Source organism: Corapipo altera, unplaced genomic scaffold (genome assembly GCF_003945725.1).
Source record: "Corapipo altera isolate COAL_440 unplaced genomic scaffold, ASM394572v1 46, whole genome shotgun sequence".
Taxonomy (NCBI): domain Eukaryota; kingdom Metazoa; phylum Chordata; class Aves; order Passeriformes; family Pipridae; genus Corapipo; species Corapipo altera.
Window position 1 is genome coordinate 2,657,321 of NW_020884883.1, and position 18,945 is coordinate 2,676,265.

The following is an 18,945-nucleotide window of genomic DNA, read 5'->3' on the forward strand; positions in this document are numbered from 1 at the left end:
TCTCTATTCAAAGCCTGGCTTTTTCCCCCTCAGGCTCTCTTCTTCTAACTCTATAGCAACACAGGAGCTGTAGAAGACATAGTGGCTGCCTGACCTCGATGCAGCTCACTGTGTTCCAGCAGTGTGGGGCATAGCTGGAGCATTTCTTTGAGGGGTGCTCACTTACACCAAACAGCTGCACCAAGAGCTGAACCACAACTTCTCAAGCTTCATGAGAAATGCATAATGGCACTACTTTAAAGAAGTTATAGTACTCAGGCAAAATATATGTATAGGGATTTTAATTTGGTTTATTCAGCTGAATGTTTCAGTGTAACTCCTGTATAGTCAGCCAAGTTTTAAAAACATGACAAAATAGACCAGGATGGAATGACTTCAGCTAGTGACTTTATTCTATTAAATACTCTCGCATTTTTTGAAGGTTTTAAACAAACACGAACTGCCTTTTCAGAGTGCAAGGGGCTACAGGAACAGTGAAAAATATGGGATGTAGGTCTATACCCAACAGCAATACAACTGTCAGATTTAGGGTCAAAACTAAGTAACAAAGTTCTTCCTCATAGATAGAGTATCAGAGTATGTAATTAATATATAATAGCAACTGATGCATTTCTCACATGTGCCTTGCCAAGGATCTTGAGGCATTGTGCCAGTTTGGGGCACTGTGCCAATAAAATACAATACCTAAAACATTTTATTACAGTAACATATCATTAGGCAATAACATATCATTAGAACAAGTGAATTGAGAGTCTTATCCATATCAGAGGTGTGGGGGCAGGGTGCAGAAGAAGGCAGGAAAAGAGAATAATATTCAAACCCAATATACAGGATGCCAAACCTGCTCATTTATTAACAATCATTAAATAAAGAAAAAATCTTAAATAAAAATCTTAGAAAAGCAAGAAGACATGGAATGAGATTGTTTTCAAGGATAATGTACTTTGCACTTGGTGAGTGCACAGTTAAACAAAAGATACCTATGAAGTAAAGAGTGCCTCACAAGCACAAAGTTTAAAAAATGGTCTCGAATATGGGCTTGCACAAATACAGCCTTAAAAACTAGTCAGGGGCCTTTATAGATAATGTACATAACACAGAGCACAGAGTATGTATGCATGATAGCAGGAAGCAATGAACCAACAAGCATCTGTATTGGAGTATTTATGGAGTATCTCCACATTAAGCAAATGGAGATATAAAGAAGTTCAGTAAAGAGGGAATAATAACAGTTGAGCCCTGAATTCCTGCTGATAGAGCAAAGATTTAAGTTTATGCAAAAGATCTTGAGTCAAATCATTACTACTAACGGTCAACAAGAGAGAGCACAGAGGGAAAACAAACATTTCCTTGTTGCTGCTTCCCTTCATGGAGCAAAGCTTTTACTCTTCACAGTAAGGAAGAGGCAGCTCAGATGTATATACAATATAGAATATATATATAATTATTATATTCTATAAACATTTTAATATAATATTTTAATATTATTAAATATTTAATAATAAATATTCAATATAGACAGAGTTTAAATTGCCTTGTATCATATAATATTGAAATAATATTGCCAATAAACATGGCAAAGATATCGTAGCAGATCACTTTTGGAAATATAAACTCAGGAAGTTATCAAAACAAGTCAGGCAACTGAGCAGGCAGCAATAATGAAAACAGTGAGCTGTTCAGTCTGGTGAGTTGAGGAGAATAAGATCAGTACTTGCATATAAAGAAGCAACAAAAAATCATCATTTGCTCACAGTTCTATGAGGAAGATCACATGCTATGGCATGGGTATTTGTGTGACTGATCATCAGCCAGACACAGAAAAAACTATCATGTTCTTGAACAAAATTATTTGTGTTGAAAAAACATTACTCAACCCATACACACCATTTCCAGTTGCACCATTTCTTATATGTTGTTTGTTGCAGCATTCATTGTGTTTATATTAATTATAGCTATAAGAATCAGTAGACCTGTAATAACGTGAGCTCTGAATACAATGGAGGGGTTAGTTTACAAAGCATCCCAGAAATGAGAAAAAACCTCCTGTGATGCTTTTGTAGAAAAACCTGTAGTAACAGCTGAAAAATGAAACTGCCATGTCTAAGACAGATTGATAGAATATTTGTAATTTTATCTCTCCGATCTTCTGTTTTCAACACTGCAATCCATGGTGCTGTACTGCATTATGACAGAGGAAGCTTTAAACATTCTTTAATCCTCAAAGCTTATTTAATTCTGGGTTTGTTCTCCTCTGCCAAAACAGCCCAGAATAGCCCAGACTGCAGCCATACCGTCTGATCTAGGGAGAGCTTTGTGATAGAATTAAGCCAGAATTGCCAAACATTTACCAAGATCTGGCTGTGAATATTCAGCCCTACACAGGAACAATCCATCAGTGATCTCTTACCATTGCTATGCATTTCCCGGTGGGAGTCAGAGAGATTTGTCATCAAAGTCTCTCGAACAGTAACCATGTGTCCAAGAGGCTGTAAAACTAAATAAAGTCCATTCTAAGCACCTCTCCAAATCACTCTTCAGAAATCTTTCCCTAATCATACCATTCAAACCATCAACCAAACAAGCCTTAAAGAAAAACAAAGTAGAAAAATATGTGATCCAAGCATCTTCTTGGATGAAACAAATCACCCAAAAACCACAGAAAAAACCGGAGGAAATTAGGACGTTAGCTATTTCCCTGCAAACCCATGACAGTGACTCACAGAATCAATTGTACCAAATAGACAATTGTTGGGAGAAAACACGATCATCAATGAAACAAAAAAGCAGCAACAAAGCACACAAAGAAGGAGGCTGTGAGCTCATCACAACTCCTGTTTGAAAGAACTTTATGGCTGTAAACATCATGCAATTCAGTGACACTGTACTGTAAATTGAAGGAGAAGTTTAATTCCTAATGTTTTATCAGCTCTTAACTTTGAACCACTAAGACGTTCTTTTGGTGGAAGTTGCAATTTTGACAAAAATAAGAGCTTAACACTTCCACAACTTAACACTTTCTGGCAAATGTGGTCACAAATATGAGTTTGAATCCTTAACACTCTTCTCTCATTCCAGAAAAGATGGCTTTTGTATGGCTATTCATTGGAAAGTGCTCTTATGCAAATCAAATTTTTGTAGGCTACTGAGAAGCAAAACTCTGAATGTTTTCAGAGTTTCATTATATTGTACTGTATTACTGTATTATGATATCACCACAATGTAAAAGTAACATCTAACTATATAGAGGCAGTCCCTTAATTAAACTGTCTTCTGTAATTAAAAGGAAATTCCTACAGACACTCATTCCTTTGCTGCCTTTCCTCAGATTTTGTTTTTAAGAAAATCTCTTGCCCCAAATATTCTGAGTTCAAGCACCTTATGGAAACCAGCAGGCAAAAAGAAGCAAGGTATAATGAGACATCGGCAGAGAACTGAGACCATGTTTAATAAAACGCTTCTTAAATCATGAAGTTTCCTAAACAGATTTTAATCTTTAAAGTTTCACCTCTTATAGCCTGTAGCATAATACTTGAGCAATGCTTTTAAAAGTGTTTACCTCTATGGAGTGCGTCACAGTGCTGATTACAAAAATTTGTCCACCACATGCAGCCCAAATGGTCTCCTCCATCACAAGCAGACTTCTAACAGGCAGAACCCCCAATTTAACTATCTTCTGAGGTTCCGTGTTCCATGTCCCATCTTCAGTAAAAAAGAAGAAGAAAGGTTATACACAACCAAATGGTGATTTTTGCTTTAAAACAGTTCTGAAAAGCCTACTGTTTGAATTTCTGCCACTTCAAGCTATGCTGTGATTTATGTATGATTAATTTTAGCTTCCAGGGTAGGTCTGTAAGGATAATATAACATTACAGGGAAAACTCAAAACCAAGCACTCATATATCTGTCAATTGAATAAATTTTATCTAGATTAGATTAAATGATAATCCAAGAATCTCAAATTGCCGTTCTGATACAACTGCTTTCTTTCCAGAAGAAATACAGTGAGAAAGCCATGGCAGACACAATTGTCTTCAACTCAGGAGGAGCTCATAATCAACTTATTTCAAGATGAATAAATTTCCAACTAGGACAGATTCATCTTTCATGTGAAAAGTTGCCATCCAGATTCTTATGGTAGGCTCTAACAAGTTCAGATGACTCTCTAAGAGCGTATTGACAGAATGGACCTTCCTGCTACTAGATGCTTCATTTAAGAAGGAAATTAAAAAAAAAAAAAGAAATTAAAACTTAGTCTTGTGCCATATCTTCACTTTTCTTATTTTTTCCCCTAACTATAAAACCCGAAGTGTTTTCTTTGGACTGCATTTATCAGATCAAAATTACATTTTGCATGTGTATGTGGCACAATCAGTTATTCAGCAAGCTTCTGATAAGAAATCCATGTCACTACTTCCTGCTCTGGTCATTCTCACTTGCCATCTCTTTGAAACAAGGATTAGGAGATTATTTATCCCCTAAATTAAAAGCCAGAAACATATGCTTCTTGAAATAATTGTAGCTCTATCTTTTATACATACAAATTGACATACCAAATATCATAATTAATATTTTAATGCTTTCATGTTAGTTTATATATTGTAAGTGCTCGCTGAACATAGTCTCAAAGATCACATTTCTATATATTATGATTTATTAATAATATAAAAATCTGTTACAGTATCTGGTTTTTTACACTAAGATAAAATACATATTTAAAAGCACCATTTCCTCATTTTAAAGTTTTCTTTCTGTACAAGCTGCAGAAAAGTTGTCTATTCACACTGGTTTCAACTCAGTAACCACTTCAATTTTGATTGATGAGACCAAGGAAAACACATCTTTAGAGAAGCATTTAAGTTTTTCTTTTCCATCCTGAAAACAAGTGTATCTTTTATTATTTTCTTAGGTAAAGGGGGTAAAATATTTCCTTCTTCACCAGTAACAGCAGCAATGAAAATGAGAAGCCTCATTTCTGGAGTACTTCTCAATACTTCTGTCATCTGTATGATACAACCTTTGCTGAGTCATATTCAGGATGTGGCTCTCTTCTGAAAGCATTTTTGTAAAAGTGACATTTAGTTTCAGACTGTCAAAACAATTTTCATTATTTTAGTTTGCATTGAGAAGAGTGCCTCCAGTTATTAGCGTGCAAACTCTCCCAGCAATGTCAAAGTCATTGTGTTCTTTGTGACTCATATGAACTATTAGTAATAAACAAACTTCTTGAGAAGTTTTCATTCGCTAGCAACCACATTATCCTCAAATTAAATTCTAAAGTGAAGGCTGCCCATACTCTATTAATGCTGTAACCACTGTGGGCAGTGCAAAGCCTTCAGAGAGTGAAACTGCACACGTGTGTGGCCCAACTTTCATTGTGTAAGGGATGCTGACTGCAGAAGTTGTAACAGCATCCTGTAAGTAGCACCCTTTTTTGGGATAAGCCCAACATAATTCTAGTACGTTCTTGCTACCTTTCCTGAAAGATAAAGACTGTGAATTTGGGCAAAGTGCAGATATGCAGAACAAAAAGCTATCTTTTCTTTTGTAGTTATATTTTCACACTGAACAACACAATGTACAGAAAAAAATTAATGGAACTTCCAGATCAGACAGCATCTGAGACAGATGAGGGGAAAAACAGGGTAGGGGGAGACTCTCTAGTCTGGTAATTAGGCAGTATTTAAAGGATGGGTCATCTGTGTTCTGCTCCCTGCCTCAGTGAATGATTAAATAATTATACAAATTGGAACGACAGCAGGAGGAGAAATTAAGCACTGTGCATCTCTCTCCTCTTATTTGGTGGCAGCCAGGGAAATCTGTTGAGAGTGGGAAGCATGGGTAAAAATCCTCTCAAGCAAGGCAAGGGATTAAGTCTGGTAATCCAACACACTTGTGTAAAGGCTTTATCCACAGGCTGCTGGCTAAAAGAAAGATCACAACATCACTATGCTGACCAAGAATTTTATCACCCATCTGCAAAATTACTCAGCAAGTCTGTGTCTAGTTCACAAGTTGTTTTAAGACTATCAAAATCACACTTTCAGAAAAACATAATACTCTCCCCTGCCTCTCTCTCCAGATCTCAGCAGACCCTATTCAACACCTGCCTGCACAGACTTCATGTTTGATGCTGGCTGTTTCATCTTATCTGCCTGATCCAACGTTCATTGCTTCTAAAATCTAAGTGAAAAGAAGCATTATTTCTATTCTATTTGTGTAAACACCTGCAGATCCAAGACAGACTTATGTAAGCAGTTCCAACAACTGGAACTATCCATGTACTTAAAATTAGGCCCAGCACTTTCAAAAAGATAAGGAACAGCCTTGTTTGATGCTGTAAAATCCTTGGTTAGTTACTGACTGAACAAATTTATTTTTTTGCTAAGAAAAAAGAAAAGAAGCAAGAAATAGTAGCCGAGATAAAACTTTTGCCAGGAAAATCTCAACGAATACAATAGGACAACACCAGTGCAAGGACCCCAGCAAACTATTGTCTGAAAAGTAGGAATTGAACAACAGAAAAACAAACAGTGGAGATGTATACAGCGTGGGTCCTGGAGACCTGGCTGGACATTACCTGAAGGAGTGCTCACAGAAATGTGGCTTGTCTTAGAATTCTGCTCAATCAATGCCTTGCTTCTGTTCTCTAAATAAGCATAATTTTAATTTCAGGAAGATTTTATGGTCACTATTGTCTATAGAATGATGAAAAGCCACACAAAATAAACTAAACTTTTCTTCTACCTGTGAGGTAAATACATGGAACCAAATGAGATGTGATATGCAGTACATATATCCTATAACCAGAGGTCAGTCTTCTGTGTAAATCAGATACCTGCACCCTGAGCAAATACAAGACCAAAGCCTGACACTTGTGGTAACATGAAGGAAACTGTGGAAGAAGAGAGAGTGATTTTCCTTCTGCTTTGTAAGAAAAGTCCAGACAAGTATTAACAACACAAAGACTACTGTACGATTTGCAAGTTTTATTTGACTTGGATCTTAAACTGGCCTTATCAAAGCAGGTGTAGACTCTTAATATAAGTACACCAAATGCTTGATACTCAGGATATGACAGCCTCTGTTAGTTTCAATAACATTATTGTTAATAGAATATAAGCATCTATATGAACTGCAGGTACAGCTATTTGCAGGAATGAGAGGCATCTACAAAATCTGAGAACAGGGGTAAATACAGAAACGAATCTAGGGGCTTCTGGGAATTAGATGTTGAATATTTATGTTATATATAAACAGTCTGATATTTACATATTAGATGAATATTTAAAAAAATAGAAGACAGTTTTTATACTAATAGATTTGTTTTGTGCCATTATTTTTAATACTCTCTGTAAGTTATACTTCTCAAGTAGTTATGTGCCATAGTTTACATCCCAATGTTGAACAGTACCTTGCAGTGCTTTTATCAGGCAGTTTAGCTGCATCAAAGATATCTCATGATCATGAAATATTTCAAAGATTTTAATGTATAAGGACATTTCCTCTAGTTAATTTTGTTGTGAGTCTTTTGATTTTTATGAATTTTGGAAAATTAGTTATCTTTCTATTCACTCACATTTAATCAGATAGGAAGGCTTAAAACAATGTTCATTTTATAGAACAGAATGTTGGCTATTTTATCTTTCTGCGGTTTGTTTCCATAAAACCCAGTGAAGGAAAGTAATATTATTTTACAGTAATTTACAAGTCTCTTATTATTTAATTTATAAATAATTTCTTAATATTTAGTATTTCATAATTATAATTAGTTGGCAAGCTCAAGTCTTCATATGAGATAACTTATTAACGTAAACATATAGTTTATTTCCTCAGAAAGTCTTCTCAAAGTTTGTAGCAGTTTTCTCTTCTTTCACACTTTCAGTCGAGCTGAACCAAACGTGCTTTTTTGTTGACAGCTTCCTCTCTTGCTTAGCAGCACTATTGATGATTTCAACAGAGCTGCCAACACAGCCCTGGGAACAGCAGTTCTTGGTTAATTAGTGCAGTGGAGCACAAACATTTTTTCCATCACATGGTACATAAACCAGCACTGTGGAGGAGTAAAATGGTAGCTACAGAAGTAAAAAGTTTAGCACATTCCTTACCAGTTGGAAATAAGACGAGAGAGTCAGGTCTGTTCTTCTAAATAACATATAACTAGGAGTGTCCTATGCTATACATGCATAATCATTTTTTCCACATATGCATCAAATTCTTCATGCTAAATAGCTGACAGAGCTCTATCTAGTGTTATAGAGAGAGTGGTGCTGGAGGTCCCGGCAGGAGATATACAAGTAAGAGCCACAGCAATGTCAGTGTATTCCTGGTAACAATTATTATGTGTTACTGCTAACAGTGACAATGCAGTCAAGACAACAGTATTTATTTCAATATCACTGCTCTAGTCCTCTCTCTAACAGCTTAATGCCACTTCTTACTTTTCACAGCAATACCTCTCACCACGTCTACTCTAAGTGGCAATCGCATGCCAGAAATGCACTCTTCAGACAAGCTGGAACAGTACATCAATACACTCAAGCTCTGAAATCAGTGCTTTACATTTTGACATCAGTACTTTACATTCCACATATTCCTCCTTTCCTCAATTTTTGTCCTCCAACAAAGGACAAGTGTCTTACCAAATGAATCAAGGAATCTTGCCAATAAACTGACTTGCTACTCCTTCACTGTTGTAACTGTCTCCCCTTACTCTTGTATTTCCTTCAAGTTTTGATCATTTTCCTTGATACTAATCCTCTGAAAATGCTCACTGCTTAGTGTCATGAGGCCTCTTTGGACAGGTAAGTCATCTTCAGAGATCCCTAAGTTTTTACTGGTGAAGTCTCTTTGAAGAATATAAACTTCTGTTCTGTGCATGGCCAGAATTGCCTCAGCTGTTGACTGTTTCACATTCAATTGCAATCCTCAAAGCTGAGCCTTTCTTCTTTTCATAAATCTCAGGGCCAGAACCTAGCAGCATACACCTACAGGTACAGGCTTCACAAAAACCTGTTAGAAAATACAGCTTTTGTTAAAACACGCAAGAGTTTTCTCTTATGGGTGTGCGGGCTCAGTTCTCTCTATGGCAAAAGATGACTCTCATCAGTATCTTCAGGCTTCCAGAAGAGACCTCTAGCCACCCAGGTGAAAGATACTTGGAGTGGCAATGGTAGCATTGGCATCCCTTCTCCATGCTCTTGGAAAAAAAAGAATTAAAGACTGGGTGAGAGGCAACAGTGCAAAAGTTTATATATTAAAGAAACATTTGATAAAATAGAGGTCTCTTCAACAGAAAACCTAGTGCCTTACCCATGAAGATACTATATGAGAAATTCTATGTCCTTTTTCTCCTAGCCTCTTTTAAAAACAAAACAGCATGATTCATCCTCAGCTTGAGAAACTCACCATAGCTGCAAGCTCTCCTCTGTGAAACACAAGTAGCACTTCTCTAGCTCAGCAGCACCTGGAAGTAGGACGATGTTTAGAAATGCCTAGTTTCAATTTCTTAAAGCTTTCTTTGGACATCTCTCTACTCAGTGTCACAGAATGGCTGAGCTTAGAAGGGACTTCTGGAAGTTACTTGTTCCAACCTGCCTGCTCAAGCTGAGTCACCTCATGCTGGCTGCCCAGAACTGTGTCCATATGCCTTTGAATATCTCCAAGGATAGAGACTCCACAACCTGTGTTCCCTGATGTTCAGATGGCACCTGCAGAGAGGTGGATCACCAAACATGCCTAATGGTATGAATTTAATTCTGGGAGTGAGCATACAAGAACTCACTGTGTGCTCTACACAGCAGTGAGAGGCTGCACATACCAATCATTGCAATCAAAGCAGCACATCTGTTTTATGCATCTGCTCTCTCATCCTAACCAAACTCTTTCTGAAACTACTAATATATTAATTCTTCTACTCTCTGCCACAATCACTGAGTTTTTACTTTCTTTTTCCTGTTTCTCTCCATATTCTTTACAGGACTTTATGGAAAGGAAATGTGTATCAGTGCCTAGCAGAAAGGAAGTAGCTGGAACGGAGTACAGTATATCAGGAACAATACACCTATATTACATAAAGATTGTGATTTCCCTTTCCTAAGACACTTTTGTGAATGGAAGTCAAACAGGCATTGACCTTTTTTGCTATTACATCACTCAGAAAACACATCTGCTGGGCTGTCTGCAATCATCACAAAAGGGGTTTTGTTTGTTTTTTTTAACAAAGACAATACAATGTACTTTTCCCTTAACCTCTTCTAGAAAAGTGCTTTGTCTGGAAATATTCCTAATAATTCAACCTGAGGCAAACATTAAATGCAGAATTTTTCAGACTGATAACTATGCAAAAGTTAATTGCCCTGTAAAACAAAGTCCCGACAGATGAGGTGTCAGAAATTTTGCAATCTGCATTGCTCCCAGTCCTATATACAACAGCATTTAATGCATTAGCTATTTCACAGTTCCCCAAAGTAGTTTTCTCACTCACATGAAATTAAGGATTATTTATAATAATTAATTATTATTTTTAGAATTAACATATTAGCTGACCTATATCCTACTTTCCTGTGACATTTTCACAGATCACCATGTTAGTTCATATTTAAGAGCTGAGTAGATTTTATGATACCAGTGCCTCATTGACTCTGCTTTTAATTTATGTTCAAATACATAAATGAGGCTTAAGTACTTTTTACCTCATATGTGAAAACACACAGATACAGAGATGTCTCCGCAAAACACGGCTACCCTCCAGAAAGGAAGAAACCTCACTGCACACCTCCAACCTCTCACTAATGGCACTTGTTCCTCGGTTTACTGTACATACTTCTCAGTTTCCCTTTTATATTACTTCAAGACAAGATTTTCTGCAGCCAGAGAGCGTTCTGGATTCTGTTGATCTGACAAAGCTTTCTAGTGAAGAAAGTCAGAAGAGAGCACTTGCTGTTTGTAAACAAGCTGGATATTTACATGCATTGAGCCACCTGAAAACAACAGGAGAAATTAGAGCTGTTTGGGTACCGAAAACCAAATTACACAAGTCATGGGTCTTTGACTACCTAGAGTAAGGCATCAGGCTTCAGTGACTGAACTGATCTGCCACACTTTCTGCCCAGGGAGGAAAAGAAAAGGATCACAACTCTATCAGAAATTGTGAGGTAGATTTTTATCCTAGAAGAAAGATTATCCTTTTTCATTCATGGAGTTGCACAACAGGCTGCACAACCACTTTATCTGTGCATATCATAGCATTTGTCCTCAGGCTTCAAATCAAGATATATTGTAATGCACTGACATATTCACATTTGCTTTAAATCTTTTCTTAATCTCCTTAATGATGACAGACCAAAACACAAGGTGAAGTGCATGGCTGGAAAGTAACCCCCTCTGCAGAACAGAAGGCGACCCTGATGAATTGCACAAAGCTCCTCAGAGGCTGCATTCCCCCTCCCTCCCATTCCACTGCTTGGATTCCTTTGTTTGGTAAAATAGGTCAGCGCTCATAAAAACACCCCTCCAGGGCAGACTGTCTCACATAACCATAGCAGCCAACTATAAGGAAGACAGGAGCAGCTGAATCCCACAACTTCTATGGGGTATGGAGAACTGAAACAACACACACTGACCAAGATGTAAGAAAAGGGACCACAGGATGAGTCAGAAAAATATGATTATTTCCCATGCCAAAGCTTCAGCGATCCTGACCTAGACTCCGACAGGTTCTGTTAGTACTGAGCTGCACAAAACCCGTGTCTTCAAAAGACAGAAAATAAACAGGGAATGCTGTGATCCTGGTCGATGCAAGAACCTCCAGCTCGTAATGTAATTCAGTCTGGTTAACAGCTCTGCCCCATCCTTAACATTTTCTGTAGTAGATGTGTAACTCATGCAACTTTTCTTAGCTACACTGCCAAAGGAATACAGCTGAACTGTTTACAGGGCCCATCTCATTAGTGAAGCGTGACAACCACCGTTATGCAGCTCGCACAAATAAGGCAGACCAGATCTCTGCTGGCTCTGCACTTGGCAAGGTTAGGAGTCTCTGCTAACATCTCAATTAAAAATTCAGATTTCAAACCTTGAGTCTTGCTGTCTTTGAACTGAATTAACTAGATATGTATACAGTACTGCAGGAGAGTTAGTGAGATATACTGGAGTATACAGACAAGAACCTGAACCATTTCTGGAGAAGACTGTTCTGGTTTAGAAGAATTACCTGGGATTCTCCTTTATTCAAATTATTTTAGCCAATTATTCAGCTAGATACAAAACAACCAACTGTGATGCTAATAGAAAAAGGAGTCCTACCATGAAATACATGAACTGCACACATAGGAAAGACTTATCCTATCTGTACAGAAAGAATGGGGTTGTCCTTTTAAATGAGATATACAGAAATCTCTATCAATAGGGAATTTTTGTCTTTCATAAACACCAATACTGGGTAGTTGAGTAGAATTAGCATTGTGTTGTGTAAAGTACAGTATACTGCTTGTTAGTGCATAAACTTCTGGATTCTTGCAACACTGAAGATCTCAGGGTTTAAGCTAAGGGGAAAAAATTAGTTTTCACATGCACATATGGTGAAAGTGGGAACAGTATCAAAGTCTCTACCATCCTTCAAAAAGAGAAAACAAGTCTCTTCAGATGTACCGGAAAGTCCAGTAACCTTAGTTCCGCAGTTTTACAAAGAATTTTCGGAAAATATAGTAGTGGAAAACTACTTCTGCCAAAATACACTGACATGTGAGTTCCTCAGGATGCCATTAAATCATATCACTACATTACCTTCTGCTTTTGTGTAGATTGAGATGTTTCCATTTACTAAGCCAGCAAACAAGTATTGAGACCTATATGTTAAGCTCATAACAGTTGATTTTTCAGGAGTGAAGAAGTGCTGAAGTCGAATTTTCTTTGAGCCTTGGCAACTTTTGTAAATAGAAATGCTATAAAAAGAAGCAAGAAAAAACAGACCTGTGATATTATGCATTATGGAGTTCTTAATAGAATATGCAAATGAGAGGTTTAGAATAAAATATTGGGGGGGAAGGTTTTCTCCTTTATTCTTGACACTCCAGAATGTCTATGTAGACAATTTGCAATTACTTAACACTGACATATGACAACACTTTCATATTACCTTGTCTGAAGAAACATTTATTCAACGAAGAGGCATAATAGAAATTCTGCTCAAAGTCCTCATTATGAGTCTATCCAAAATATTTATTAATTAAAAAAAAAAAAAGTATTACCTGGAGAACTAGGGACAAGAAAAACTCGCTACCAGATGCCAATTATACTTAAAATTTACACCATTCCTACTGATTATTACCATGGGTATGTTAGGAATATTGTTAAATCTGGAATTAATTGCACTAATTTCTGGAAACATGGCATTTTCCTTGGGGAATTTTGTTCTTCTCTTAGACTAGTTAGAAATATCTTCCGAAATAACATGTAGTTACGCAGTTATGCCCTCACTAGCTATAACCAGATCTCTTTGGTTACAGACCTAAAAGTTCAGAAAATGTAGCCTTGTTCTTCAATATAAATCAAGTGATGAGTCAGTAGGCCATCAGTTCAAATAGAGTAAAATAATGCATGTCAATACTAAACAGTAATATTATCCATTCACATGGCAAATCCTGCATAATATATCACAGCATAGAAGGTTAATGGATTCCTCTTCGCCATTCTGAAAGTTTTCCAATACCTGAAGATTACGTTGTAACATTACAAAAGTAATATTTATATTTTTCAGATATGATGCACAATTAATTAATCCTCTTTCATCAGAGAGATGCATTGCTTTAATTTTAAATACTACACAGTATATTTTAAAAAAATGTAGAGTGTATTTTTTCCTTGATTTAAGTGGAAAGGCTACGTTGAGGTCACTGGGATAACACATGGATACTTCTTAAAAAAGTAAATATTTTCTTGGAATCGACCCTGAGATTAGCTTAGTTGGTTAGAGCATGGTGTTGATAACACCACGGTTGCAGGTTCAATCCCCACACTAGCCATTCACATAAGAGTTGGACTCGATGATCCTCGTGTGTCCCTTCCAACTCAGAATATTCACTGTCTGTGAAATGTATCACACAATTTTGCTATAGAATAGTAAACCTAATGAATAAATCATACGCATTACACCAAAAACAAGAATCACCTTCCTTCTTCCATGCCAAGGCAAATAGTAGGCACATTAGAAGTTGTTGCAAGAACATTTTCAGAGTCTAAAGCTTTGTTTTGTTCTTTCAGCTTCTCCTCCTCTGGTATGTAGACCATGCAGAGAATCCGTGATTCCACATTGAAGCACTCAATAACCTTGGGGCTGGAGCTTTGAAATGAGACTATTGCAATCTGGCCCATCTGATTAGTACAACTGCCAATCTGAATTGGAAAAAGGAAAATAAAAAGAAATATACCAAGACTGAGCCGTCTCCAGGAAGATCAGCATTTACAAGCAGGAATGACTGGAATGTTAACTGAAGAGTGTATCTCAAGTTATATGTGTGAATATGAATTTTCATGCATTAAGACGTAAGAAAATAATTCAGCACAAATAAAAGAGATGTCAAAACATTATGTACGCAAAATTGCCTTATACACTCACAAAACCAGTTCTTTATTTTTTGAAAGTAGGAATAATATTATGGCCTATTCTGATGTCTGACTCAAAAGTATATACTTTATGTAATGCAATTAAAATAAGTATCTGTGTAATATGTTATTTTAATAACAGGTGTTCTAAGTTATTTCAGGTTCTCTTAAATGCATTACCTCAGGTAATGCACCTGAGGCTTGTCCTTTGCACCATAACAGGTCTACAAAGAAATGCTCTGTGCCAACAGAAAGAGGGATTATATAATATAATCCCTTTTGTAAACTTGCTGATACGGGATCCTAAATTTCAATCTGATCCAGAAATAAGTATCATTAATATGTACACAAATTTGTATATTTTAGAGATCAGAGAGAAGTAAAACAAAACAAAACAAAACAAAACAAAGAAACCCTACACAAACAGAAGTAAATGTTTCTATGTAGTAATACTTTGTGTTTGTAAAAAATGAAAAAACACAGGAAACAGACAGAAAGGATATTTTGTGGCAGTAGAAAGTTTTAATTGTCATATATTTACAAATAGCAAAGACAAAGAAATTATATGGGTCACCTTGAAAAAGATCACCAACAAAAGCTGTTTCTAACTTTTAATTCACAAGACTAGCCTAAAATTTCAGTACTATAGTAATAAGAAAGGTTCCTGAAATCATTAGTCTGCTTTTTTAAAAAAAACCCAAAACCACATTGACTACCTCATTTTGTCTGCTGGAATATCTGTATATTTGGGGTCATAACAATCTGCTAGAGTAATTTTTTTCCTATGTACAGGTTTAAACAGATTATTAATGGCTAAAACATTCTTAAACTATGAAAACAGACAGTAGGACAGCGTGAGCTCATATGGGTTTTAGCAGCCCTCATTATAAATTAGCACATAACTCCCTCATGAATGTGCTCAGCTGTCTGGAATTTGTTCTGTGCCGCACTAACAAATCACACACACGTAACTAACTGCCTACAGAGAACAGCAAGATCACATGGACAAATTACTAGCTATCCTTTATAGAAGTCTATCTTTAAACAAACAAAGAAAAAAAACCACCTAGTTTTTTTTTCAGATCTCTGTGTTGCCGAGAGTCACAAAAAGCAACGGAGAAAAACAGGAGACAACCCTTCAGCTTTTAAAGATTATGCTTACCCAAAGAAAACCATGTTCCATGGCACAGGAATCTGACTCTGTTTCTCCAGAGAGGTATGGCTCCGGATTATAAGCTGCACATTCAACCTTCAAAGAGAAGAAAAGAGAGCTGTTACCACATCAGAAAGATATGCCTGTTTCTGTCTATTTTAGGTTGCAATTAACTAAAATGTTTAAAGATATCAAAAAATCCCAAAAGGCAGGGAGTCACTTTAGTCCGTCCTGCTTCCCATGGGCAGGGTCAGCTGCATCGGTATTGTTCCCGACATATTCCTTATCTACTCTTAAAGACGTTCGAAGCCAAAGAATACAAACTCTCCAGCTGATCTGCTCAAATGCTTCATGATTTTTATTAAGTTTTTCCAAATACCCAACCTAATGCCATCCTTGTTATAATCATTAGCCTGTTACCTCTCATCTCAGCCACCAGGTACTTCTTTTTCTGCAGTGTCCTTTTACACATAAGGCTTTTACATGTCATGATCTTGTCTGAGACTCTTCTTCATTAGGCTAAATTAACATTATCACTTAATCAATTAATTATTTTTTTTACAAATAATTGATTTTTTATATTCTTGTTTTTAAAATTATTATCATCACTTCTCAAACTGGGATCTCTCCAGTTGATGTATCAGCCTCGTATATCTGAGAGCACAGAACTTTCTCATCTGAACATATCATTCTAGCAGAGCTGTGAGCAGCACTACACCATGGCTACCACTTCTGAACCTGTTTCTACAAATCCCATTGATTGATTGTGCTTTGTAACAGTATTACATTCCTAACCAATCTTTAGCTTGCTGGTCTATTAAAATGACTTTAACAGACCCTTCCACTCAACCACCTCTTCAATCTGTACTTGTGAAGCTCTTAATTTCTCCCTGAGTATACCATGTGTCTGTCCTGCTGACTGTCAGTCCTTTTATTTTTTTTTTCCTCTCAGATTATTTTTCCAGGTGTTTTACTCATTTTGAATGCTAATGCTATCTTCCATAATACCCTTACTCCATCCCAACCTCATGTCATCATATTACTGTCAGTAAATTAATAACCATACTCATGATTTTATCATGCAGACCATTTAAAAAAAACATGAAAGCTACATCAGACTCAAGATCTATATTTAAGTCCATCCCAACTTTGCAGATTATTCAAGCATCAAGGATCTGAAGAAGACATTTTTATGACCAGTCATGAATTTCTAATTTCCCTAATATCCATGGCAGACTTCCCTAACGCTTAGTGAAACAATTCAAAATATATAAATTTGTAACTGTTTATGTAATCAAAAGGTTTCTAATGAGGTGGGATACAACATTTTTACACAAGGTTCTTTATAATTCCCACTAATGTTCTCACCTCGGACATCGTTGTGATTATATTGCAGTACTAGAAACAACTTGGTTAGTATGAACTTAAGACAACTTCACCATAACCTGCAACATCACTTCTCAACAGTGAATAATTAAAAAAAAAAAAAAAGAAAGAAAGAAGCAGGCAAAAGTTAAGAGTTGTAAATTCCAAGTTTACTTAATTTTCCAAAGCGCAAAGAATTTCACAAATCTCCCTTTAGTCAGCAGGCTTCAGGTGATTAGCCTGTGTAAAAAGTGATTATCCTTAGTAAAAACAATGTTATTTTTTCACCAACGCAATTCACTATACAGATAAAAGACTGAAATCAATAGATGAGAAAAATAAAAAAAAAAAAATAGAGCTATCCATGCCAGTCTTGACATGTCTCATTTAACACATGCTGAAGCTATCTATTCATAATGGTGACTTACAGTAGCTGTGTCACAGTAGCTGTGACAATGAAATACATCCCTAGTGAAAAACAAGACAGCCTGCATGCTGTGTATTTCCAGGCTGCTTGTTGCATCTCTCTACCCCTTTGCATCTTAGTCAAAACTGATGATATTTTTTCACAGTTAAACCCTGCTAGTTTAGCTCTCAATCTTAACAGAAGCCTGGGGTGTAAACTTGCTCTGATGGGAGAAGTTCTTACAAGCTCCTTACACCACTGGGCAGCCTGAGCAGCATAGAGAGAGCTATCAAGGAGGATTAGCCAAGTAAAGGCTCTCTTTCCATCCCAAGACCTGGCCTGACACCCTAACAAACCACCAGTTTTCTAGTAATATTGAGGACTTGGAAGAACAAGACATGACGGCTCACACCCACATTATCTTTAGGAGGTGCAAAACTGGCAAAGTTGACCCAGAGCTCAGGCAAATGCTGTCACATTCTCCTGAGGTATCAAGGCAACAGACTCCTCCTTCTGTTCAAAACAAAGATCCTGTTCTAACTTGATTACACAAGTCGAGCATGGCCCTTCATGGCTTCTGGCATGGATCTCCAAGACTTACAAATACTTAAGCTCTAAGGAAACATACATTTTAGGTTTCTGCAAACAAATTACCTGACTTTTTCACCAATGGTGACTTTATAAAGTATTCAATATAGAAAAAAATAACTGTTTAATAAGACAAGAATGACTATGGTTGTGTGAGAAAGTAGAGAGTTTCAGTAGTCTAAACCACAGCTCTGCTCTGAAAACCAGTATCATAGGAATGGTTCAACACTATTACACATTTCAGCCGCATTTCTAACTAGCAATTATTTTCCCCCAACATCCAGGCCTGTATACTCACAGTTGGAGTGAAGCTGCCAGCTGCACTTCCCTTCTGTAGGCTGTTCTACAGAGAGGACTTGCAGACTTACCTCTTTAAGCAGTGTCCATGCAATAATGTTAATTTAATATTGGGATTCTGGCCATACATACCCAATTTTATTTCCATTAGTGTCTTTGCACAAGCCTAACTGACTGATGGTCAACAAGAAATCCTGCTGATACACAGGAAAAAAACAGTATCCTGTACCCTTCCCTTCCATCTATTGGCCTGGACATGCTGTATTTATTTTCCTCATTAAAGCCAGTGGTCGGTATGACTTCAAACTGACGTGTTACTTTAGGAAGTCAACTATTAAGACAATTTCTGTATCACTGTTCAGAACAGAACTACATTTTTTATATGATCCCATAAAAAATAATTTTAAAACTATTTTAAAACTATTGTTCTCTGTGCACTAATGAAAATCAGAAATTTGAGGAGGATTCAACACAATTACACCAGTAAAGGACAGCTATCATGGAGATCAGATTCCTGTACTTTATAAACTTT

General features: G+C 36.7%; 1 protein-coding gene across 4 annotated transcripts in view; it reads right to left on the minus strand.

The window, feature by feature from the left end:
* The window catches only part of ARHGEF10 (Rho guanine nucleotide exchange factor 10), a 111,587-nt gene that overhangs the window by 15,153 nt on the left and 77,489 nt on the right, over window positions 1-18,945 (minus strand). For all 4 annotated transcript variants that reach the window (XM_027641103.1, XM_027641101.1, XM_027641102.1 and 1 more), the window contains 4 exons: window positions 15,767-15,853; window positions 14,171-14,394; window positions 12,787-12,944; window positions 3,560-3,702 (listed from right to left, as the gene is read on the minus strand). In XM_027641103.1, the coding sequence (XP_027496904.1) occupies window positions 3,560-3,702; window positions 12,787-12,944; window positions 14,171-14,394; window positions 15,767-15,853 (612 nt within the window). The remainder of the gene's footprint in view (window positions 1-3,559; window positions 3,703-12,786; window positions 12,945-14,170; window positions 14,395-15,766; window positions 15,854-18,945) is intronic.